Here is a 20,010-nt window from a genome sequence, read left to right as displayed (position 1 = left end):
TTACGATGTTGTCAAAATTGCTGCAATTCGCGATTAAAATCGAAGGCATTTATACGAGAAGTTGCGTGCTAGAGGTTAAATCATCTTTTGCCGAATCTGATACAACATACATCGATAACGATTGTTGGTTTCCATCGCACCGGCCCTCAAAGCGATTTCATCCACGTTTGCAACTTATTTCCATCATGGCGACCACAGCTACGAATCCCGCCTCTGTCAAGGTGGACAGCCCTTTCAAGTAAGTAGTTCCCCTCGAGAGTTTCTTTGTCTTTAAATTACGAGGCATGACTGACATTCATCAAGGATCGAGAACCCAGGTGGCGACTGGCGCGACCAGCTCGAAGCCAAGGGCTACTGCGTCGTTAAAGGGGCCATTCCACCAGAGAAGGCCCGCTATTATCAGCAGAAGGCTTTCGAATGGCTTAAGTCTTTCGACGAGTCTCTCGACATTGAAGAGCCTTCAACTTGGAAAGACGCCAAGTTTCCCGTCCAGACGGACAAGAACACCTACGAAAACTACAGCGTCGTCCATGAACGCTTCATGTGGGAGGCCCGCCAGGAGCCGGGCGTTCTCGACGCATTTGCCAAGGTCTGGGGGACTGACAAACTGATCGTCTCATTCGACTCGCTCAATATCACTCTGCCGAATCTCAAGGAGGCACGCGCCCCCTGGCCCCACGTCGATCAAGCACCGCGCAAGCGTGGGCTGCACTGCATCCAGGGAATAATCAACTTGAGCCACGCGGGTCCAGAAGACGGTTCTCTATGTGTCATGGACGGATCTGCTGCGCTTGTGGAGGAGTTCTTCGACAAAGAGACAGACCCGGCAACATGGGAGTGGAGGGACAATCGCTACTTCGACGACAAGGATATGGAATGGTTCAAGGCACGGGGGGTGCGTCCCGTCAAGGTTGAGGCTGAGCCTGGGGACCTTATTCTTTGGGACTCGAGGTGCATTCACTGGGGCGGGGAACCAACAAAGAAGAGCGATGTAGTTCGGACTGTCATCTACGCGGCGTATGCGCCTGCTGAGTTGGCATCAAAAGAGGCCCTCGAGGAGAAGAGCAAGGTTTTCCAAGTGAACGGGGCGACAACCCACTGGCCTCACGACAACATCAAACTCAGAGACATGCAGGCGCGCCTGTCTGATGGTACCGTCGACCCTCGAAACCGCTCGGAACCTTTGGAGAAGCCTATCCTGAGTGATCAACTGCTCAGACTGGCCGGTGTAAAAGCGTACTAGTAATCTGCGAAGGGGATGGAATCGGGACATTCATGTATTGAAACACCGACAACACTCACTATTATTCTTGACCTTCATGTTCAATTAGTTTGTATTTTTCATAGCTTCAACGTTCATTACCGCCACATCATGCGCAAACAATGGTTGTGACTACTCCGGGAGATGATTGCGCCGGATCGCGGGAGGGATTACCAAGGTCTAGTGGGTTACCCCGCGTGCAATGCCACATAACCGGGGGAAGGGCTTGGCTTGCGGGGAAGCATGCTCGTCAGACCTTGGTCTAATTGTGGAGATGAGGTCGGGGATGGACTACGCTTTCTGCCTCCGCTGAAGTTCGCTTCGAACATTGAAGTACGTCTGGATCTGTTTTCTCACCTCCAAAGATAGCATCACTGATCAATGATACTCCGAGATGCCTGCCCAATCAGCGAACGAGGGTGGTTCTGATAACGAGGAGGGCACTTATCGCCCTCGCAAGAGACAAGCCGTGATATCGAAAGCGTATGTATTGCAGGTTACTTCACTAGACCTTGGAAGGATTTACTTAACTGGATTCACAGATGTGAGCACTGCAAGGTCAAGAAAGCTCGATGTGACAGCTCTCGCCCTCAGTGTGGCATGTGCCAACGGAAAGGTACATCATACTCTGATTTAGTTTGACAGATTACTTTGTATCAATCATAACTGACTCGGAAGTTCGTATGCAGGTGTGGTATGCGAGTACAAGGAGAAGGGCCAGCCCGGTTTACGTCCGGGCTACGGCAAGGCAGTCGAGCAACGCCTCAGCTTATTGGAGGACAACATGGATAACATGTCTCGTACGGTACAGGAGATTCTCAGTTGCGTTCAGAATTACCAGAAAGACCCCATACAGACCCAGCCGCTGGAGGCTCAGCTCTCAGCATTGGGTACATCGCCCAATCCCGCGCCGACAACCAGTGACCGCGTACAGCAACAAACGAGCCCTTCAGATAGAGAACCACTCTGGCAACCGGTCTCTGCCTCTTTATCAACTGCTGGATCAACTGCAACGGCGACAGATCTGAATGTGTTTGCCGCATCACCGCTGATGGAAAGGATTGAACCCCGTCCTCCCCTTGAGTCGTGGGATGTAACAAACAGCCCACAAATGCCGACCGTCACAACCGCCGATTCATCACTGCCACCTGAACCGATAATTCGAGAGCTTGTTGATCTCTTTTTTGAGCACGTGTATCCCTGGGCGCCACTGCTCCATAAGCCAAGCTTTCTCTCTAAAGCATTCTCCCCAGAGCAACAAGTTGTCCTCCACGGCATCGTTGTAGTCGCCTACCGATTCTGGAGAAAAGCAACACCGCCTGCCGAAGCTCGCGGAGCGCAAGTAAAGACCTCGAGAGAACAAATTCTTCTGCAATCAATTGACGTTGCATCAGTCGCATCAACGCAAGCCCTTGCTCTTCTCGCCATTGATGCTATCGGGCAGGGCCCTGGACCAAGGACATGGAATATCATGGCTATGCTGGTAACATCGACCCGCCAGCTTCGCCTCGCCAGCACCAATAACACAGCTCTGGACCCGCGCTCATCTTCCCTCGTCGACAATGATGCTCCGGAAAAAGGCCAAGGCGGTGACGATGTGTCCATCAGCGGCAGCAGTAGTGACATTCACTCGAATGTCGAGGAAGAGCAGAAGCATCGTCTTTTCTGGACTATTTATGCCCTCGATCGCTTCTCAAGTGTGCCTCTTGGTCAACCAGGCTCTATCGACAGCAGGTTGATCAAGCTACCATACCCCGTCCGTGACGGAGAATGGGGACAGAACATGGTGCCTGAGTGGTTTCAAAGACCGTCTCCTGCGAGGCCTTACCTTGACCATCGGAAACCTTTCAATCTTTGGCATTATTATATCGACGTCTTGACATTGGTCGATCAGTCAAACCAGCTGCTGATTCAGCCAGTGAACCTCGCCCTACCAGTTAGCTGCGAGGAGTGGCAAAGTAGCTTCCGTCGATTCGATATTTCGCTCTTCACTTGGTTCGAAAATCTACCATGGGAGGTTCGCGAGCCCCCCACAACTTTTGACCCAGTCTGGACTTTGGTCCATGCTACTTTTTATCTGTAAGTGGTATTACTGCGTTTTGATCCAGCCAAGTTCCATGCCTCCTCTAGGGACTGACTCAACTGCAGAATCAACATACGCATGTATACGGTTGCAGCGTTCCCCTCGACAGCCTCACCATACCTGAAGCCCTCAACCTCGGCCCGAAGCCGCTGTCGCCAGGCGGTCCGCAGCGTTGCTAACCTCGCAGCTTCTCTGGAGTCTCATCAGATCCAACAGCTAGGACCCACGTTTCCCTTCGTGGTGTGGGTTGCCGCGCGGAGCCTGGTTATGCTCTGGACAATGGGTTATGAAACCGCGCGCGGAGCTGTGCCTGACGACTTGGAGGCTCTCCTGTATACTTTGAGACAATCAGCGATATACTGGCCATGTAGTCAACGCTACTCGGATATGGTCCAGTTGATTGTTGATACGAATAACAGTCCTTCTGGACCAGTCGGTCTGGAAATATTCAATGACACCCGTCGAACAGCTTATGGACTTCAGAACAGGCTAGGAGCTCTGGTTGACTGTCAGGCTATGGCCTTGTTCGCTGGCTCTGATGACTTTCTTGATGTCGGATTTTCGGACTTGCTCAACTTTTCTGGGCCTCAGGTTGGGCTTAGAGGAGTTGGCAGAGAGTTTGATGCAGACTGGTTGTAAGATATGACCGAGACGAGAAATGCTCTACTTTGACAATATGGGATGTTTGTGGGACCCAGTCTTTTAGTCTTACACGGCGTCTTTGAATTGTTGAGTCTATACTCTAATTTCAAGAAATTTAGACTCAATTATCGAGAAGAAACACTTTTAGGCTTCGCCTGCTCCGGAACCAATGTAACCAGCCTTCCCGTCAGAATACCCGACCGCACATTTGAAATAGTGCACTCCTCCATCTTTGTTTTGGTCTGCGATCGAAAGTCAGTGTGATTTGTTTTGATTTGTCATCGATGTTCATTCAGAGCGCCGTACCTCCACAGTCGATGTACCCATATGCGGTAGCATGCAGACATGCGGGTTTGATAGAAGGCCGGGGTGGATGTCAGGCTCGCTTTGATAGACATCGAGCCCTACGGAGAGAACTTTGCCAGAAGTCAAGGCTTTGACCAGGGCATCTTCATCCAGAACGCCGCCTCGGGCCGTGTTGACAATGACAATGCCATCCTTCATCTTCTCGAATTCTCCGGTTGAGATGATGTTTCGGGTATTGGCCTGTGATTGTCAGAGTTGCTTATACTTACGCAGAGAACAACAGCGGCTGTGATTGAACTCACATTCAGTGGTAGATTAAGGCTCAATACGTCGCTCTTTGCAAGCAACTCGTCAAAGCTGACGTACTCGGCACCGTCAGACAGAACAGAAGGTGATCTGTTATAATAGATAACATTCATCCCAAATATTTCCATCTTTTTCTTCAAATTGATGCCAATGCCGCCGAGACCCAGAATACCAAGGGTTTTGCCTTGGGGATCATGGCCAAGAGGCCCTGGAGGTATGTGGCCCGTCCAAGTTCTATTGCGTGTGGACATAATGCCGTTGTTGAAGCCTCTTAGAGCAGCCAGGATAAGAAATACAGCGGTGTCGGCCGTAGCATCGTCCACAACCTCGGGGCAGTTTGAGACGAGAATGTTTCTTGCGGTGCAAGCTACCACGTCAATGTTGTCATATCCAGCCCCTGAAGATTAAGTTCGAGTCAGAATTACTGCGCAGTGGTTGTTGGATCATCTTACTTGCCATTGTGACAGATGTATTTAACGCTTTTGGGGAGTGCCTGCACTAGCTCCTCGTCGAACTTTCCGGTGACTGCCAGACTGTAAGGTGCACGATCACATATGGCAACAACTCCATCCAGTTTCCCACTTCGAAGCTCAATGAGAAACTCTTTTCTGCTAGTTGATTGAGGCTTCACAAGTTGTGCATGCTCCGAGAGTGAATCCCAGGATGCAGTTGCGCTGGAATGATCAGTTCCATTTCAGGTTGGCGGCTAAAGTGATTTGACTTGGAAATGCTCGGTCACTTACTGGTCAATTTTGCCAAGAAGCAGTACCTTTGCATGCGCAGCCATGTTCATACCCATGGATCCCAATTGACTCGACCTGAAAACGAAAGTAAGGCCTGAGGGAGTGGTACACAACAGTCAAGTCTGAGAATGGGCCGGCGAGACTTGAGGCGGACTGTACCTTTCTATGCCTTATTGACCGATAGAAGCACTTGTACCGCGCGGGGTAAGCTGGAGTATCCTTGTCTTCGTTCGGCGGGCTAAGAGGAGACCCGCCGGCTCGTTATTGCGCCGTCAAGTGTTGGTACAATCAAACCCCGCAAACAGGCAACTTTTCCGAGAATATAGATGGCTGACGAGAATTCTGCGACCTTTGTGCCACACCTTCTAGGAGTCATACTTCAGTTCAGCAAGACGGTTTGGGATGGAAGACATTGGGGGTATCATGTGCGAGGGTCATCGTGAAAATGGTGTTTCATAGGTTTTGCGACAACTGAGTGCTTTAAGTCTACTTAATGCCTTCTATTTAAGTCTTATGCTTTACCCGTAGACATTAAGAAGTCCATGTGGTACTCCACCACATCCTGCATTGCCTTTGTCTGCTCCTCGATGACCGTCGTCAAGGGGACTTTGCCAGTCAGCTCGCCCTGCACCTTGGTCCATGCTGCAGCCACAGGACCATTCACGTTAACCTTTGCCATGCCGTACGAGATGCATTTACGCAACAGCTCCTCTTGGAAATACTTCTCGTGGGCGCCGTGGAGCACGAGGCGCACGCGGTCCCCCACAGCCTGCCGGACAGTATCGAGACGAGGGAAATCCAGCTGCGGTCCCTTGGGCCCGTAAACCCCATGAACATTGCCAAACGCAGGTGCTAGCCAGTCAATACCGCAAGCAACGAACTCCTCCGCCTGTTCAGGACCCGTGAGAATCTCCTCCATGTCGCCCGTGTCAGCAATGCCGTCTTCGCAGCCATTAATACGGCCAGGTTCCGCTTCGGTGATTATGCCGCGTTCATTACAGTACTGGACCAGTTCCTTGGTGAGCCGCAGATTTTCTTCTTTTTCGTAGTGGCTCATATCGACCATAATGCCGTCGAAGCCGCCCAGATCAGCGGCCCGCCTGATGATGTCCGGAGACTGGGCATGATCCATATGAATGCCGATAGGGACGGAAGCCTTGTCAGCCGCTTCGGCTGCCGCATGCAGAAGAAGACCGTCTGCGTACTCAATAGACCAAGGGAAGAGCTGAATAAGGGCTGGCGATCGCTTTGTTTCTGCCGCGCGAACAGTCGCGACGACAGCCTCGAGGTTGTAGCAGCATACGGCCGCAATAGCATAGCCACCCGCTGATGCCGCATCGACGATGGCCTTGGCGCGGTTGTTTCTCAGCTTGTGGGCGAACCCATTGGTCTTGGTATCGATACCATTGCTGTTGACTCCATTGATTGCCATGGCTGCGGTGTGATGATTTCAGAGATGAAGCAACGAAGTAGGGCAACACAGAAGAATGGTTGAAGGCACCAGGTCTCAAAGCTCATCGACATATGGCGCATGCAAGTTAATCCCAGCCTTCATTCTTGTAGGATGACATCGGACGTGTTGCTGGACTCATTCAATATGCGAGGGATCATTGCTCCGGTCACTGACGATCCGGTGCAATTACACGCCTCCAAAGGTGGGGAATCTCTAAGCACCATGGATGATCTCCGGCTTGATGATGTCCCGCCAAATGACGCGCCCGGGAATTCAGTTCCGTCATCGAGGAAAAGCCGCCCCACTATACAACTGGGACGGCCTGCATGTTAATGCAGCTTTTCCGGGCGTTGTTATGTTCTCGTGTCATCTACTGCTTTGCGACAGACTCTCTTTCAGTATCGAGGTCAGGTCTGATCGGCAATCGCTATCACCATGAAGGACCACTACACAATCCTCGTCGCGATGTTCGCGTGCCTGGGCACCTTTCTCTATGTGAGTTCTTAGCCTCCGTCACAGAATGCGTTCATCATGAACCACGCGGTTAGAAAGCAAGCGACTGATGAGTGATACTTCGGCTTTAGGGATTTGACACCGGCATCGCGACGACCAGTAAGATTTCTCCTCCAAAACCAATCGCGCCGACTAAGAATCGAGAGTAGTTATTGGACTGACAGATTAACAGCTATCGCTCACTTGAGCTTCGTCGAATACATGAATAACCCTTCGAACGCCATAATAGGATCTGTAAGATCACTCGATGCCTACCCGTCAACCTTTCTAACTATGCAGGTGGTGGCGACTTACATCGCAGGTGAAGCGGTTGGCGCTATCATGCAGATCCTCATCGCCGACAAACTCGGCCGTCTCCGCTTCATGCAATTGCAATGCATCATCGTCAGCCTTGGATGTGCCATTCAGACTGGTGCAGTCAACGTCGGGATGTTCCTCGGGGGTCGCATAATAGCAGGAATCGCTGTTGGGGCCCTCAGTGGCACCGTTCCTGTCTACCTCTCCGAGATCAGCCCACCGAAGATCCGTGGCCTCATTGGAGGTCTCAATGGCGTTGGGCTTGCTTTCGGCACTATGACTTCGAATTGGGTCGGTTTTGCCGGTGGTTTTGCTCCGTACGGCCAGGCGCAGTGGCGCGTGCCGCTTGGTCTGCAGATTCCATGGGGTATTGTCCTCATTACAGGTCTTGTCACGTTCATGCCGAACTCTCCGCGTCAGTTGATCCAAAGAGGTCATGTCGAGGAAGCACGACATGAATTCACAAGAATCCGGAGCGACCTCCAATCGCATGTTGTGCAAGAAGAATTTGGACTCATGAAAGCCCAGATCGAGTTCGAGATGCAGAGGGAAATCCCAACATTCAAAGAAATCTGGAAAACGTATCGACGTCGCGTTTTAGTGTGAGTTAAATAAGCCGAGATCTTGTACCTACACAGAAAAGGCTGATCTTGGACCCCTTATCCAGCTCGGTCTCAGTCCAGATATTGACAAGTGTTACGGGAGTCAACGTTGTCCAGGTACGTGAAAGCCAGCAAAATCCTTTGTCGTCTTCATGCAGACACTAACAACGAACCGAATAGTACTATCAAAGTTAGTGGATCAAAGCCGTGGAACTCTGAGTATGTTGCTAATATGCTCAGCGTCTCTGTATCGCTCTCTCGGCATCGACTCGAAGACGATACTCGCCCTCGCCGCCGTTTGGGGTACCTGCGCATTTCTCGCCACAATAGTATCTGTTCTCATCTTGCCGGATAGATGGGGTCGCCGCAAGTAAGTAAACCGGATCTTGATAACCTTCCCATTGATTATTAGACTGTTGAAATTAAACAGAGTTGAAAGCTAACCTATCACTTCACACATCAGGATGCTTCTTGCTGGAGTCGCTTGGGTCATTGTTATTGAAATCTACTGCTCTGTCATGCAACGCTCATTTCAGAACACAGACAATCGCATCGGCAAAGGCTTTGCCATTTTGGGCATCTACCTTTTTGCTGTGGGATACTGTGAGTTGATACGACCATGCAGTCGTCTTTTTCTGTAGTTACTAACATGAAAACCGCAGACAGCCTCATCAATCCTGTCACTTGGATCTATGGCGCCGAAGTCCTTCCCATTTCCATCAGAAGCAAGATCATGGGCGTCGCCGCTGCAGCACATTACATTGTGAACGTCGGGGTTACCCAAGCCGGCCCCAGCGCATTCGCCACAATCCATGAGAACTACTACTACGTTTTCGTCGGTTGCTGCAGCGTATTCTTCGTTATCATCTATCTATACTATCCGGAAACCAAGCAGAAAACGTTGGAAGAAATTGCAGCCGCATTCGGTGATCGTGTGGTTGAGATTGAAGACCATCAGGCAGCGAACATGATGGCTGGCACAGAAGTCAAAGGCGACGTCTCACTGGAACACTTGGAAATGGATGCAAAACATAAATCCAAAGTTTAGTACTATATCGTTCCGGTAGAGACTGTGATCAAAAGGTTGAGAAAATATCAGCCCATGCGGCTCATCTCGCCGACGCTACCCCTAAAGTCCAACGCCCTTGTACAGCAGATCTTTGCGCAATTCTCCTAGGTGACTGAGATCCTTGGCCCATGCTTCGCCGCAGGCCGGAGGCCCGACAGTCTGCCTGCACTTCCCGATGAAAGGCAGCAGCCAGTCACAGTTACCGGCTCTCCGTTGGCTCCAAGAAGACGCTCCAAAGGGCTCATCTCCTTCTGGCTCGATTCGGTAGGAATGGCCGTAGCCACGCTCAAAGATGCGAGGCTCTGCAGAAAGGTGTTGAACTTCATGGTGGTTTGTATGATAACTTTGTTGTAGTGTAGAAGGGGTTTGCTGTGCTGCCTTCATTCAACGTCGATCAAGTTGAGCAGATAAGAGACGCTTTTATATGCAAATCAACATCTGCTCCGCTCAGACATAATGCTCACGGCATACTTCGACCTGACTACCCAGGGAGTCTCTAGTGATGATGACGTGGTAGCCAAAAGCCTTGTGGCTAGCTGAGCTCCCCCAAACAAGCCACTTCGCCCTCCCGGCGAGTTTTATGACTTAGAGCCAGCTCGCCACTGTTGTGATCATTGAGCTTCCATAGCTCATGTGCTCGATTCAACTGCTTCTTGGCTAAGAAGCTGAGCCCTGTTTTTGAGACGTAAGTCGCAAAAAGGTAAGCCCTAGCGGTTATTTTGCTCCCTTCTCAATCAGAATCGCGGTTTCGATTGGTTCACGACCTTTTGTCGGCGTATGAGCTGATCTAAGACACAGCCTCAAGGCCCGCCGCAGGATTTATAGAAGAAAAGCTTGACGAAGGTGATGATTTAAAACAATCATGCGATGAGGTTGCGAAGCGTTGCCGTCATAAGGTTTGAAGATTCAACTAACGGCATGGACCATCGCTTCAAGAATACAGTGATAGATGAACGTAGCTCAATAACATTTTGGCTAGTATCTAAGGTTAAACCTTTTTGGCAGGCGATTAAATACATACTCGCAGCATGCGTTTGGTCTGCACTGAATTGAAGTTCAATCCGTTCTTAAGCTGCTGGAATTATTGGTCATTACGACAGCCCTCACAAGAGACAGAAATTAGCCTAGAATTAACAACGTTTCATTTCTTGCAACAAACTGGGCTTTTTCTTTCGGCTCTTGACGTCATCCTGCTTTCCCTTTCGAATCTCACCGACCACGAAAATGTTATCTGAGGCGGCTGAAGAAATATGCGATCGCTTCGGACTAATAGACCGCCTCTTGATTGAGGCTCGTAACTGACTCCTCCAACTGATCCGCAATCGCTGCCCCTGGAAACTTTGGCTCATTGCATACCGACAATCTCTCTGGCTCCGCGGGAACCAGCCCAAAATGCGGAGCAAAATAGATGAACCTACCAATCATACGTTGATGATCCTTGTTTCCAAGAGTCAAAATCCATATATAGATCATTAAGCTTGGAAGCAGACTTGCCAAAAGTTCCCCACTACCCCTCGTATTTGGCTTTAGTCCCACAATAACAACAAGCATCCGGGAGCAGTGACCTCACGCTCGACAATAATAAAATAGAGTGATTCCCCATACGCGAACGAGTTCAACTTCACCGACAACTCCTCAACTCCAGCAATACCCATCACAACTCCCAAAATGCAGTTCACATCCGTCCTTCTGGCCCTGGCCGCCACCGCCAGCGCGTCCCCCATCATGGGCAGCATCAAGATGTTCTACGATCCCAATGCCAACTGCAGCGGTGTGGCTCTTCAGACCGAGGGCGGCTCGGAAATGGCCATCGCTCCCTACGACGTCAACAAGTGCCAGCTCATTCCCATGGGCGTTGCCAACACCACCTACAAGAGATTCTCCGCCAGCGGCTTGACGCCCATCTTCAGCTGTGAGTAGACACTTTTCCCTTGGTTGCCGGAATGACCGTGTGGTTGACTCGCGTTCACTACAGTTGAGCTCTACACCGACAGGGAGTGCCAGCAGCTCGCCACTAACGCCTCGAATGTCTGCGTTTCCGACATCAAGTCGTACATTCCCCGTCGCAACGACGGCAACTAATTGCGATGATCTTATGGGATTGAAGATCGCAGCGGATGATTTAAGTTGAAGGAACCATGACTGGCAAGGGATAATGAACCAGAGAAATGCACGGCCATAATGACTCGAGAATTATGCTCGCGAAACATAGACTAAAGCACTGCCCCTGTGCTTGAAAATCAAGCGTACACAACAGATATCTTAGACAATATGTATAAAACACGGCCGCAGAGAGATATCTCAAAGAGATTCTCAACTTAATGTTCAGTCCTAAATTGAATCCACCAGTGGTTTCAATGGTGACCCTAGCTCATTATGAAGTAAAAGTCTTTTCCTCCCCTCAAGACCTTTAGTTGAGGGCTGAATTAGTGCATATTGGAAATCGCTTCTGACATTTCACATTTGTGAGCCGCTAGATATGTAAAGCTATGGGGGGTTTTAGTTGGTCGTTGTCGGTGTGCAGTACAGACCATCGTCAGCCTGCCTTCAACGGCTGAGCTGAGGCTAACGTAAGTTGTCAAAAAGGATGAATTTCAAACGTGCCTAAAGACACCCACTTCAACCCATCAATGAAGGTTAAGATTGCAGTGAAAGATCTTCTTGTTTACATGCTCGCGAACGGCCCGCACCAAAGCATGCCACCCATCCTCATGCACATGTGCATACAGCTGTGGAACGTCATAGGTAAGCATTAGAAGGGCATGCGTAGATCTTCCCCAAAGTCCCAAACCATTAGCTAATGACGGCGCTGCAAAGGAGGGTTGACACCCAGGCTAGCCTGCCACATCCCTCCCCACTTTGCCTGAGACGAGTACCAATGGCTTGATGGGCAAGTACTTGTGGGATGCCAGACAAAGCACATCATTTGATTGGGATGTAGGTTAGGGCAGAATCCCGTTAGGTTGAAACTTTCTTACCGGCGGCAACTACTCCAACGTTGCGATCTCTAGCTCTAATGTTTTATGGCGGCCGTTAAGGAAAAGGGATAACAGTGCAGATATCTGTATGGAGAAATACGGCCGGTGAAAGGTTGTAGCATATTAGGCTGTGCCTATGGATTTCATTTCATTCAGTCACTCCAGCAGCTGGGCACAAATTGTCTTCAGTCGTATTGCAAGTGAGAGCTCTTAGGAGCAGTCCTCTCGTTAGGCAGGCTATTCTTTCTATATAATTGCAATGTTTTGTTATCTTTAGAGTACCTAGCTATCTCCTCTCACACACTTCGCAAATTTGCAACAGTCATAGAGACCGCTGCAGGAGTTACAGGCTTCAAAATTCGTATGTTAGCTTTTCTAGAGATCCTCTCTTGAGGGGAATAAATCGCAGTGAAAAATAGATCATTCAACTGGGCTGTGTCTGCATGAATGTACTCCGTGGCGGGATCTCTCTGGCTAGTGACTTCTTAGCGCGGGTGCCATAACTTGGCAAAGATCCTATTGGTTGAAGCTGCGTTAATAGTCGCGGGAATATGGGCCAACAGAGCCGCTGGCCAAAGACGACCACATCATATTCAATGCCTTGGGCGGAGTTAAGATTGCAGTGAAGAAGTTGGCTGCCTGCTGTCATTCATTCATTTGGCGAACCACTTGTTTGGTCAGCAATTCGCGGCCGGCCGCGAGAGAAGCCGCCGCCCTGCATGCGTTGGCCCGAATTGGGATTGCAGTGGAGCTTTGGTTGCCTACCTACCTAGGTACCTTAACTTTTTGACGGATCACTCGGGAATCCGGGGGGCGCGCAGACTGATACCACTTGGAAACGCCCCAGCCAACTACAATGATTGTCACAAGTCGGCTAGTGTACCATCCTTCTTAACGTTGAGTGTTAAATGTAAGTAATTATGGGGTTTCGGGCGAACGGCGAGCCTTGATTGGACTCACGCCTTGGCCAAGCCTCTTGTAGGTTACTATGCTTGCTGCTTTGGGGGGTTGATCTGGGATGACAGTTACGATGTTGTCGTTGCTGCTTGATTGTCCTGGCGAATGACCCTCAAACCCACCTCTGACTCAGACGCTGAGGTCTCGAGCTTTTGGACGAGACGCGAAAGAGGAGTCCTTCATAACAGTGATTACACACACGGGGCTCATTATTAGGGGGTATCTAAGTATCATCTGCTCGTGTCTTTTGCGATCCATTCAAGTTGGCAAAGCCTGTTCTCCATCAAAATCTGCTGCCACTTGCACCGCCAGCACCCTCAGTCCTCTGAGCATTGCGCATCGCGATATTTCCTCGCGTGCCACTACCAGGCAAACCTTCTCGGTTGCTCGAACCTCCGTACTCGCTCGCATTGCTCCAAGTCATCGGCTCGCGAGGAGAAGACTCTGCACTCTCTCCCGCCGAGAAGCTGTAAGTCCTGCCGTTGTATCCGGGCGGCTGCGGCCAGATCTTTGGGATAGGGAAGAGACCGCTGCTCTGAGTCCGACGCTTCTCAGTTGGCTGGATAACAATGCGAACATTGCCCTCGCGAGAGCTTTCACCACTCGTGTTGCTGGGCAGGGGCCCGCTTGGGTCGCGTTGGTTCATGGTGGGTGGCGATGAGTCGATAATAGCGGCTGCTGCGGCGGCTGAAGTCATTTGGTAGTCGTCTTCGGGAATGTTAACATGCTGGCGACGCTTGGAGCGCTTTCGAAGGAGCCAGATAGCTAGCGCGACGAGGACGATGCCGAAGACGCTGCCTACGGCGATCCCAGCGATTTGGCCATCATCCAGTGCGGGCCTGAGCGATGATTCAGAGCCTGGAACAACAGTCGACGATGCCGTGATACTGGCAGATGTTTGCGTCGAGGTTGGGGTCGGAGTCGGGGCTACGGTTGGCCATGAGAACCCATCGGGATCATCCGTGAACCAAGTCGTGATGCCACTGGTTGCGCTAGACGAACTCGAGATACTGCTGCTGATTGGGAGAACAGAGGTACTCTTATCGCTCGATAGCAAAGTTGTGACGAGCGAAGTCTGGGTTGGCGTGGAGATAGTCATGCGAGTGGAAGCCGTTGTCGGAATGGTCGGCTCTGGGGTAATTGTAGACACTTCTTGGGTGCTTGCAATCGAGGTTGGAGCTGGAGCGCCAGCTGTGACGAACAGGGTAGTGGTTGAAGTTGGAGTTGCCGTCACAGAGACTATGACGGGGTTCACGACCGTTGCCGTCGAGACGAAGCTGCCTGTCCTAGTCAAAGTTACCGTCGTTTCGATGGTGACAATCGAGACCATGCCAATGACAGTAACCGGCGCATCCAAGACTTGGCGTCGAACGCCGTGGCGTGCGGTAACAAGTGTCGTCGGGACTGGTAGACGGGTTGAGTCTCGGAGAGAGGAGAGTGATGTCGAATCCGGTCGCGGAGGCTTGTCACGAGGAAGACCAGTGTTTGCCGACGAGGTCGAATCGCCATGGTAACTGGCTGCTGGTGAAGCAAATTTTCGTTTCGCCAAATCGCTCGGGGCTTTCGCGATCGCGACGGTGCTGGTCTTGGTGATGAAGATAGGGTCGACAACGGTCACAGTCTCGACAAGCGTGGAGACGACGACCTGCGTCTCGCTTGGTACCTCGATGAAGGATGTTCTCGTGAGTGTGACGGTAGAGAGCGACAGCGACGGCTGGCTCGAGGGTCTGCGAAAAATGGTTAGCGACTCGAATTTGGCCGCGATAGGGAGGGGGCTTCTTGCGTCGAATTCTGCCTGGCCCAGAGATGCATCATTTCCTTGCCATCGTGCCGGGAGCGCGATCCGTCCGACTCCAAACTCTTTGCTGCCACTTTCTCGCCAGTCTGAAGATGATGCGCGATCTCGATGCTCGCCTGTCGCGACGCCCGCGGTGTCTCCGCATCAATCAAGAGCGAAGAAATCGATGTTCCGAGAGCAGGAGCGCCATCGCGAACCTGAGAAGCGACGGCTGCGGCAAAAGCCAAGCAAAAGGCAAGCAAGATCCGAATTTGCAGCATGGTTACTGATTTTGTCGCAAGTTGCTAGATCCTTCCCATTTTTGGTTTTGTGAAAGTTCGAAAGGAAGGTGAAATGGATTAGAAAAGAAAGTACGCCGTTTGCCCTTGCAAAAGGCAGGAAAGAAAAGAGTGACGATGAGGCAAACGGTGGAAGCAAGCTTCCTTGGACGGGAGGACTGAGTGAAAGAATCGAGCAGCTGAAGGGCATGTCGGAAAGGGAAGGCGCATTGAGATACACGATGCTCCGAATCGAGTCGCCACCACTTGGTGCAACACGAAAAGTGGTGGTTTGAGGAAGGAAGCAGAGGTTTGCCGGTCTTCCGCAGCTGATTGAGGCAATGCATCTCCTCCAGCCGTCAATAGCTTCAGGTCAAGACAAAGTCCGGCATGGCTTGCATGGGGTCTGTATCGGAGAATTAAGTCTCAAGTTGACCGTCTGAGGTGCGCGGGAGAGCCTCCTCGTCATCCCGGGACGGCATGGGGCCGGCGACAGGCGTCCCGATTGCAAGGTGTTCATCTCAACAAACAAGTATAACAGAGTGAAGTTGCATTGATATATCTGCCGATCTAAGAAGGCGCATCAGTTACGGAACTTGTTACGGACCCATCGAACCTTGGCCAAATCGCCCCAGCATTACGAGCGCTGCACGGCACGGCACAGGACGAATGAGCCCCGCCTCAGATCGGCCGCACCTCATCACCACAGCCGGGAAGCACGAAGACGGGCGAGGAAGACAAGAAAGACGAGGAAGACGACAACGACGATGATGAAGACAGCCAAGAACTAGGAGGGCGAGGACGAGAAGGACGACAACCACGGAAGTTGGTTACGCTTTGGTGATCTCTTGCCGCGACGAGAGACATTCAGGAGGCGGAAGAAAGGAAGAAATGATGCACAGACCGTCTTATCGGGATCCATCCCGGGTACCCCATCCCTGCTCGTGTATTACGTAATATTTTATTTGCCTGTCGGCCGAGATTCATCTCCATCCATCCACCTCGCCAACCACCGACGAAACCTTGGCCACGGGCGTTGTTCGGCCGAATCACGACTACATCACGACACAACACGTTTGACGGTTTCTTAACGAAAGTGTCTTGTCATTACGTTGATCATTACGCTGGGTCGTCTGGCCGTCTCGGCCTACGAGGAGGGACCTTCTTGTCCTTCTCCCGGGGTATCTCTGTCGTCAATCTTCCGTTATACTTTTCGCCCTTGGTGCTCCCACTGTTTCTGTCAACAGTGTATGTGTCGCCACTCAAATCGGACATTGGACTCATCCGATTCGGGCTCAATGGTGCCTTCTCCGCCATGAAACCTTCTCCTCCTCCAACACCGGGCCCGAGACTCAACCTCATCTCCTTCAACACGACTCCATCACCCCTGCCAGACCTAGGAGTGTCAGGCACCTCAAACCGATCGTCCTGCGAGTATACCGAAGAGCTTCTCTTCGCCTCCCATGTCGCCTCCAACATAGGCCTACCGTCTCCAGTGAGAGGCCGGCCTCGACTCCTCGGCACCACCCCCAACACCGCAGTCCTCAGACTGAGCGTTGTCGGCGCCATGTGCGATATCGACAATACAGGCACAGGCGGTGCCGGCATCCGCAGTTTGTTCAAGTGACTGGCATAACTCGCGTTCCGGCTCCGCGCGAAAGGCGTGCTGGGCTCCGTCCATGGATAGCCGTGGTAGGTTAAGCTCGTCAAGTCAAAGCTCTCGTTCTCCGTGGCCTCAAGCGACCTTCTCTTCGCCGCACTCATCAGGCCAGGGAAAACCTTGGCCAGCAGCGGACGCAGTGTCGGGGCGCTGGCGCAAATGAGCGCCAAGTCGCACTCCAGGATCGTCATAACGAAGAACGTGAGCGTGTTGGTCACACCCGTGCTGTTGGGCAGGTAGTGCCTGTGCAGGCTGAGCTGAAGACGGACCATGCTCGCTGCAATAACGAAGATGCTCAAACTCAACACCACGGAGAGCGCAATCTTGTCCCTCCGAGGAAGGTCGAGTCTGGCAACGCAGGGGATGACCATGGCGATCAACCACGCGTCAGTTGCGGAATGAAGACTTGCGCTCGAGATCAACAGCTCTGGAAAGCCGAAGCACATCATCGGCCGCCCGAAGAACTGTCCCATCACCGGATGGCATTGGAGGAAGCTCATCAGCAGCATTGGTACGCTGTACATGAGCACAAACACAACTGTTCCCCATGCAAACAGCCGCCCTCGCGGGCGGGAGACAAAGACCCGGAGATAGAATGCCAGGATGGAGAATTTCGTCAGACAGAGGCAGAGTTGGTAGTAAATCAACCCGAGGTATGTGCGCATGATGTACGGGTTGACATCTTCCAGCAGGGACGCCTCTGATGGGGCCGCCAACAGCGAGGGCGTTGTGGCGGTGATGCCATAGACGATGCACAGGGCCGTTGAAAAGAGCCACGAGAGGAAGATGAGCGTGTCGTCCAGGAACCACTTGCGAATCACCCATAGCCGCGAGGCAATGCGAGCAAAGATGAAGAGAGTGCATACGACGTGCGGGAGCAGGATCCCAGTCATGAAAACCGGGATATTGGCATCGTCCTGTTAGAGGTCAGATACGCACAAACAGAACAAGACGAGAGACTTACGATTTCCTTCAGCACTGACGCTGGGACTCTCGGGTCTGGCGATTTCGGGTACGTGAGGTTCATGCCAATGCCCTCGGCGGAAGCCATCTTGCCGTGGTGGCTCTGCGATCGCAGAGATCGGGGAGATCGGGCGTCTTGTTCGTCTGTTCTGTCGCGCCACCTGAAGAGAACTCACGTCCTCGAACCCATGGAGAATGTGTCAATGGTCATACAACATGAAGCCTGCACGAGTCCCAAATCCGGAAGAGCAGATCATCGGTTTACATACGAAATCCCATTCCCCCAAAAAGGCAACTCCAATCATGCAAGCCACCCATACCACGCCATCCCGGCACCCGAGAGACCCCTACCCCTCCATCCCATCAGATCTCGCTCCCACGGCCACGTCTACCGCCTGCCGAACTCAACCCAGTCCGCTCCAAGCAACGGGCGCACAAGCTCCTTGCCAGGCAAGAGCGGTACCACCTGCTCGCTGCAGGCTAAACCCCCGCGATCGCGATTGGACGGGCGATGGTTTCGTCACTGATGGGACGGGACCGTCGGCGCGGCGAGCGTCGACTACTCAACTGGCACGGACGAGGGAGGATGGACTGAACTTGTGGCATTCAGCCCATCTTTTGGCACCGCTCGAGCTTCACGTTCTTGAAGCCCTGCCGTCCCTCTGTCTTTCTCAGCTTGAGGAGCAAACGAGACGACGAGCTGAAACGCCTGGGAAGGAAACGATCAACCCGTCCGCCTCGCCTCACTTCCATCGAGCTTTTTGATAAAGCCGTGGAAGCAATAATGAAACGCGCCTCACCTGTCAAAAAAAATCTTTACTTCCTTTCCCCGTATTGTTCTTCGGCGGAAGAAAAGAAATGGGAACCCCGCCATCTCCAACTGTGACAGCCAACAGCTCGACCAGTCGCAGAACCGTTCTTGGATGCGGGGTGCGGCACGCCACACACATCCGCTCCGTCGCCTCCCCTCCACCCCCACCAACCTGCCCTTCCATTGCGGATCTACTGCGCCAAACGACTCACATGGCCCCAGCTGCAGCGGAATGCCGTCCGGGAGTTGCCCGATCCGGCAGGACAAGTCTGCATCCCGGCGCCGATTGGTGGGCCATTTCTTTCTCGCAGAATGCGCGCGATATCATTGCCGACGTCTATTCGTTGTTGCGGGGCGTATTTGGATTGTCGATTCACGATTGCATTTTGTCTGGGTTGAAGGACACGGCAGACACCCACTCTTGGGTGGCGGTCGCACGCATTTGGCTGGTTGGGCTTCCTTTTACCCTTTCGCCATGAACAATGCGCCAATGCATCCTTAGGTTGGCCAGCTCAGCAAAGAACGGGGAGGAGGGGACGAGGAACCAGCACCCCCACCACAGCGCAACTGTTCGTTATTGGCAAGAACTAGTATTTCGCAAAAGGTTTCGGCCCGCCGTTCCCTTTGCCTTTCCTCGCCATACGTTTGTGCGTGGCTCGATTGCCTTTGGAAGCCCACGCCAGCGGCCGATGGCCCCCCGGAAGGCGAGATTGGCCTCCGAATGATGGACGCGCGGAGTGCTGCTGAACGGCACTGCATTGGACGAAGCTTCTCCTGCTGGCCCTCGGGATACGGGGGATCCTGGACATGTCTGGGACGAGCCGTTGATATTGGGTTCCCGGCGTTGGGCGGAGGAAGGCCCGTGGGTTGTGGTTGACGTGCGGTGCCATCTGGTGTGGTGGGATGGACGTCGTCTGTGCGACCACGCTGCCGCGTCTGTGGGGAAGGCATGATGTGATTCCTGAAGTATAGATGCGATGGATGATGAAATGCTGGATTTGTGTTTTCTATGCGAAGGTTGCCAAGAGCTTGGAGGCGGTGCTGGCTAGGTCTCTCATTTTCTGGAGAAATGACATCGTGATCGCGTTCGCGTGGTAGAGGAGCTGAGCGGCATGCTGGCTGGAGGCAACAAAGTGCGCCTCATCTTGGCATGAAGTCTGCGCGGTATCTCCTTTGGACAGGTGTTCTTGGCCTTGTGGCTTGGCCCTGAGGTAAAGTGATGCCTCGGGAAAAAGATGGCGGCATGTGCCGTGGTGGTGGCCCGATGAGAATGGTCAACATGTTTATAACTTCGGTTTCGCTTTATGTATG

General features: G+C 52.2%; 8 protein-coding genes across 8 annotated transcripts; 4 read left to right on the top strand and 4 right to left on the bottom strand.

Moving 5' to 3' along the window:
- Positions 1-185: 185 nt before the first annotated feature.
- On the top strand, positions 186-1,243 carry COL26b_007831 (uncharacterized protein; the record flags this gene model as incomplete). Its single annotated transcript, XM_053180612.1, has 2 exons — positions 186-238; positions 304-1,243. 2 exons carry the CDS (start codon positions 186-188, stop codon positions 1,241-1,243), a joined length of 993 nt encoding a protein of 330 aa, XP_053035453.1.
- Positions 1,244-1,655: 412 nt separating this feature from the next.
- Positions 1,656-2,185, top strand: COL26b_007830 (uncharacterized protein; the record flags this gene model as incomplete). Its single annotated transcript, XM_053180611.1, has 3 exons — positions 1,656-1,744; positions 1,940-2,061; positions 2,118-2,185. The coding sequence occupies 3 exons, from the start codon at positions 1,656-1,658 to the stop codon at positions 2,183-2,185; spliced, it is 279 nt and encodes a 92-aa protein (XP_053035452.1).
- A 2,089-nt stretch (positions 2,186-4,274) lies between these two features.
- On the bottom strand, positions 4,275-5,057 carry COL26b_007829 (uncharacterized protein; the record flags this gene model as incomplete). Its single annotated transcript, XM_053180610.1, has 3 exons — positions 4,275-4,532; positions 4,595-4,995; positions 5,051-5,057. 3 exons carry the CDS (start codon positions 5,055-5,057, stop codon positions 4,275-4,277), a joined length of 666 nt encoding a protein of 221 aa, XP_053035451.1.
- Positions 5,058-5,852: 795 nt separating this feature from the next.
- COL26b_007828 (uncharacterized protein) lies at positions 5,853-6,773 on the bottom strand (the record flags this gene model as incomplete). The annotated part of the gene is made up of 1 exon (XM_053180609.1): positions 5,853-6,773. One exon carries the CDS (start codon positions 6,771-6,773, stop codon positions 5,853-5,855), a length of 921 nt encoding a protein of 306 aa, XP_053035450.1.
- A 456-nt stretch (positions 6,774-7,229) lies between these two features.
- COL26b_007827 (uncharacterized protein) lies at positions 7,230-9,254 on the top strand (the record flags this gene model as incomplete). The annotated part of the gene is made up of 9 exons (XM_053180608.1): positions 7,230-7,289; positions 7,379-7,406; positions 7,480-7,541; positions 7,587-8,206; positions 8,272-8,323; positions 8,387-8,396; positions 8,447-8,576; positions 8,670-8,809; positions 8,869-9,254. The coding sequence occupies 9 exons, from the start codon at positions 7,230-7,232 to the stop codon at positions 9,252-9,254; spliced, it is 1,488 nt and encodes a 495-aa protein (XP_053035449.1).
- A 1,689-nt stretch (positions 9,255-10,943) lies between these two features.
- COL26b_007826 (uncharacterized protein) lies at positions 10,944-11,357 on the top strand (the record flags this gene model as incomplete). The annotated part of the gene is made up of 2 exons (XM_053180607.1): positions 10,944-11,187; positions 11,251-11,357. The coding sequence occupies 2 exons, from the start codon at positions 10,944-10,946 to the stop codon at positions 11,355-11,357; spliced, it is 351 nt and encodes a 116-aa protein (XP_053035448.1).
- Positions 11,358-13,493: 2,136 nt separating this feature from the next.
- COL26b_007825 (uncharacterized protein) lies at positions 13,494-14,161 on the bottom strand (the record flags this gene model as incomplete). The annotated part of the gene is made up of 2 exons (XM_053180606.1): positions 13,494-14,097; positions 14,142-14,161. The coding sequence occupies 2 exons, from the start codon at positions 14,159-14,161 to the stop codon at positions 13,494-13,496; spliced, it is 624 nt and encodes a 207-aa protein (XP_053035447.1).
- Positions 14,162-16,384: 2,223 nt separating this feature from the next.
- COL26b_007824 (uncharacterized protein) lies at positions 16,385-17,976 on the bottom strand (the record flags this gene model as incomplete). Its single annotated transcript, XM_053180605.1, has 2 exons — positions 16,385-17,842; positions 17,890-17,976. The coding sequence occupies 2 exons, from the start codon at positions 17,974-17,976 to the stop codon at positions 16,385-16,387; spliced, it is 1,545 nt and encodes a 514-aa protein (XP_053035446.1).
- Positions 17,977-20,010: the final 2,034 nt, after the last annotated feature.

The sequence above is a fragment of the Colletotrichum chrysophilum genome (genome assembly GCF_026319265.1).
Source record: "Colletotrichum chrysophilum strain AFK26 chromosome Unknown scaffold_65, whole genome shotgun sequence".
Classification (NCBI taxonomy): domain Eukaryota; kingdom Fungi; phylum Ascomycota; class Sordariomycetes; order Glomerellales; family Glomerellaceae; genus Colletotrichum; species Colletotrichum chrysophilum.
This window is presented reverse-complemented; position numbering and strand designations above follow the sequence as displayed.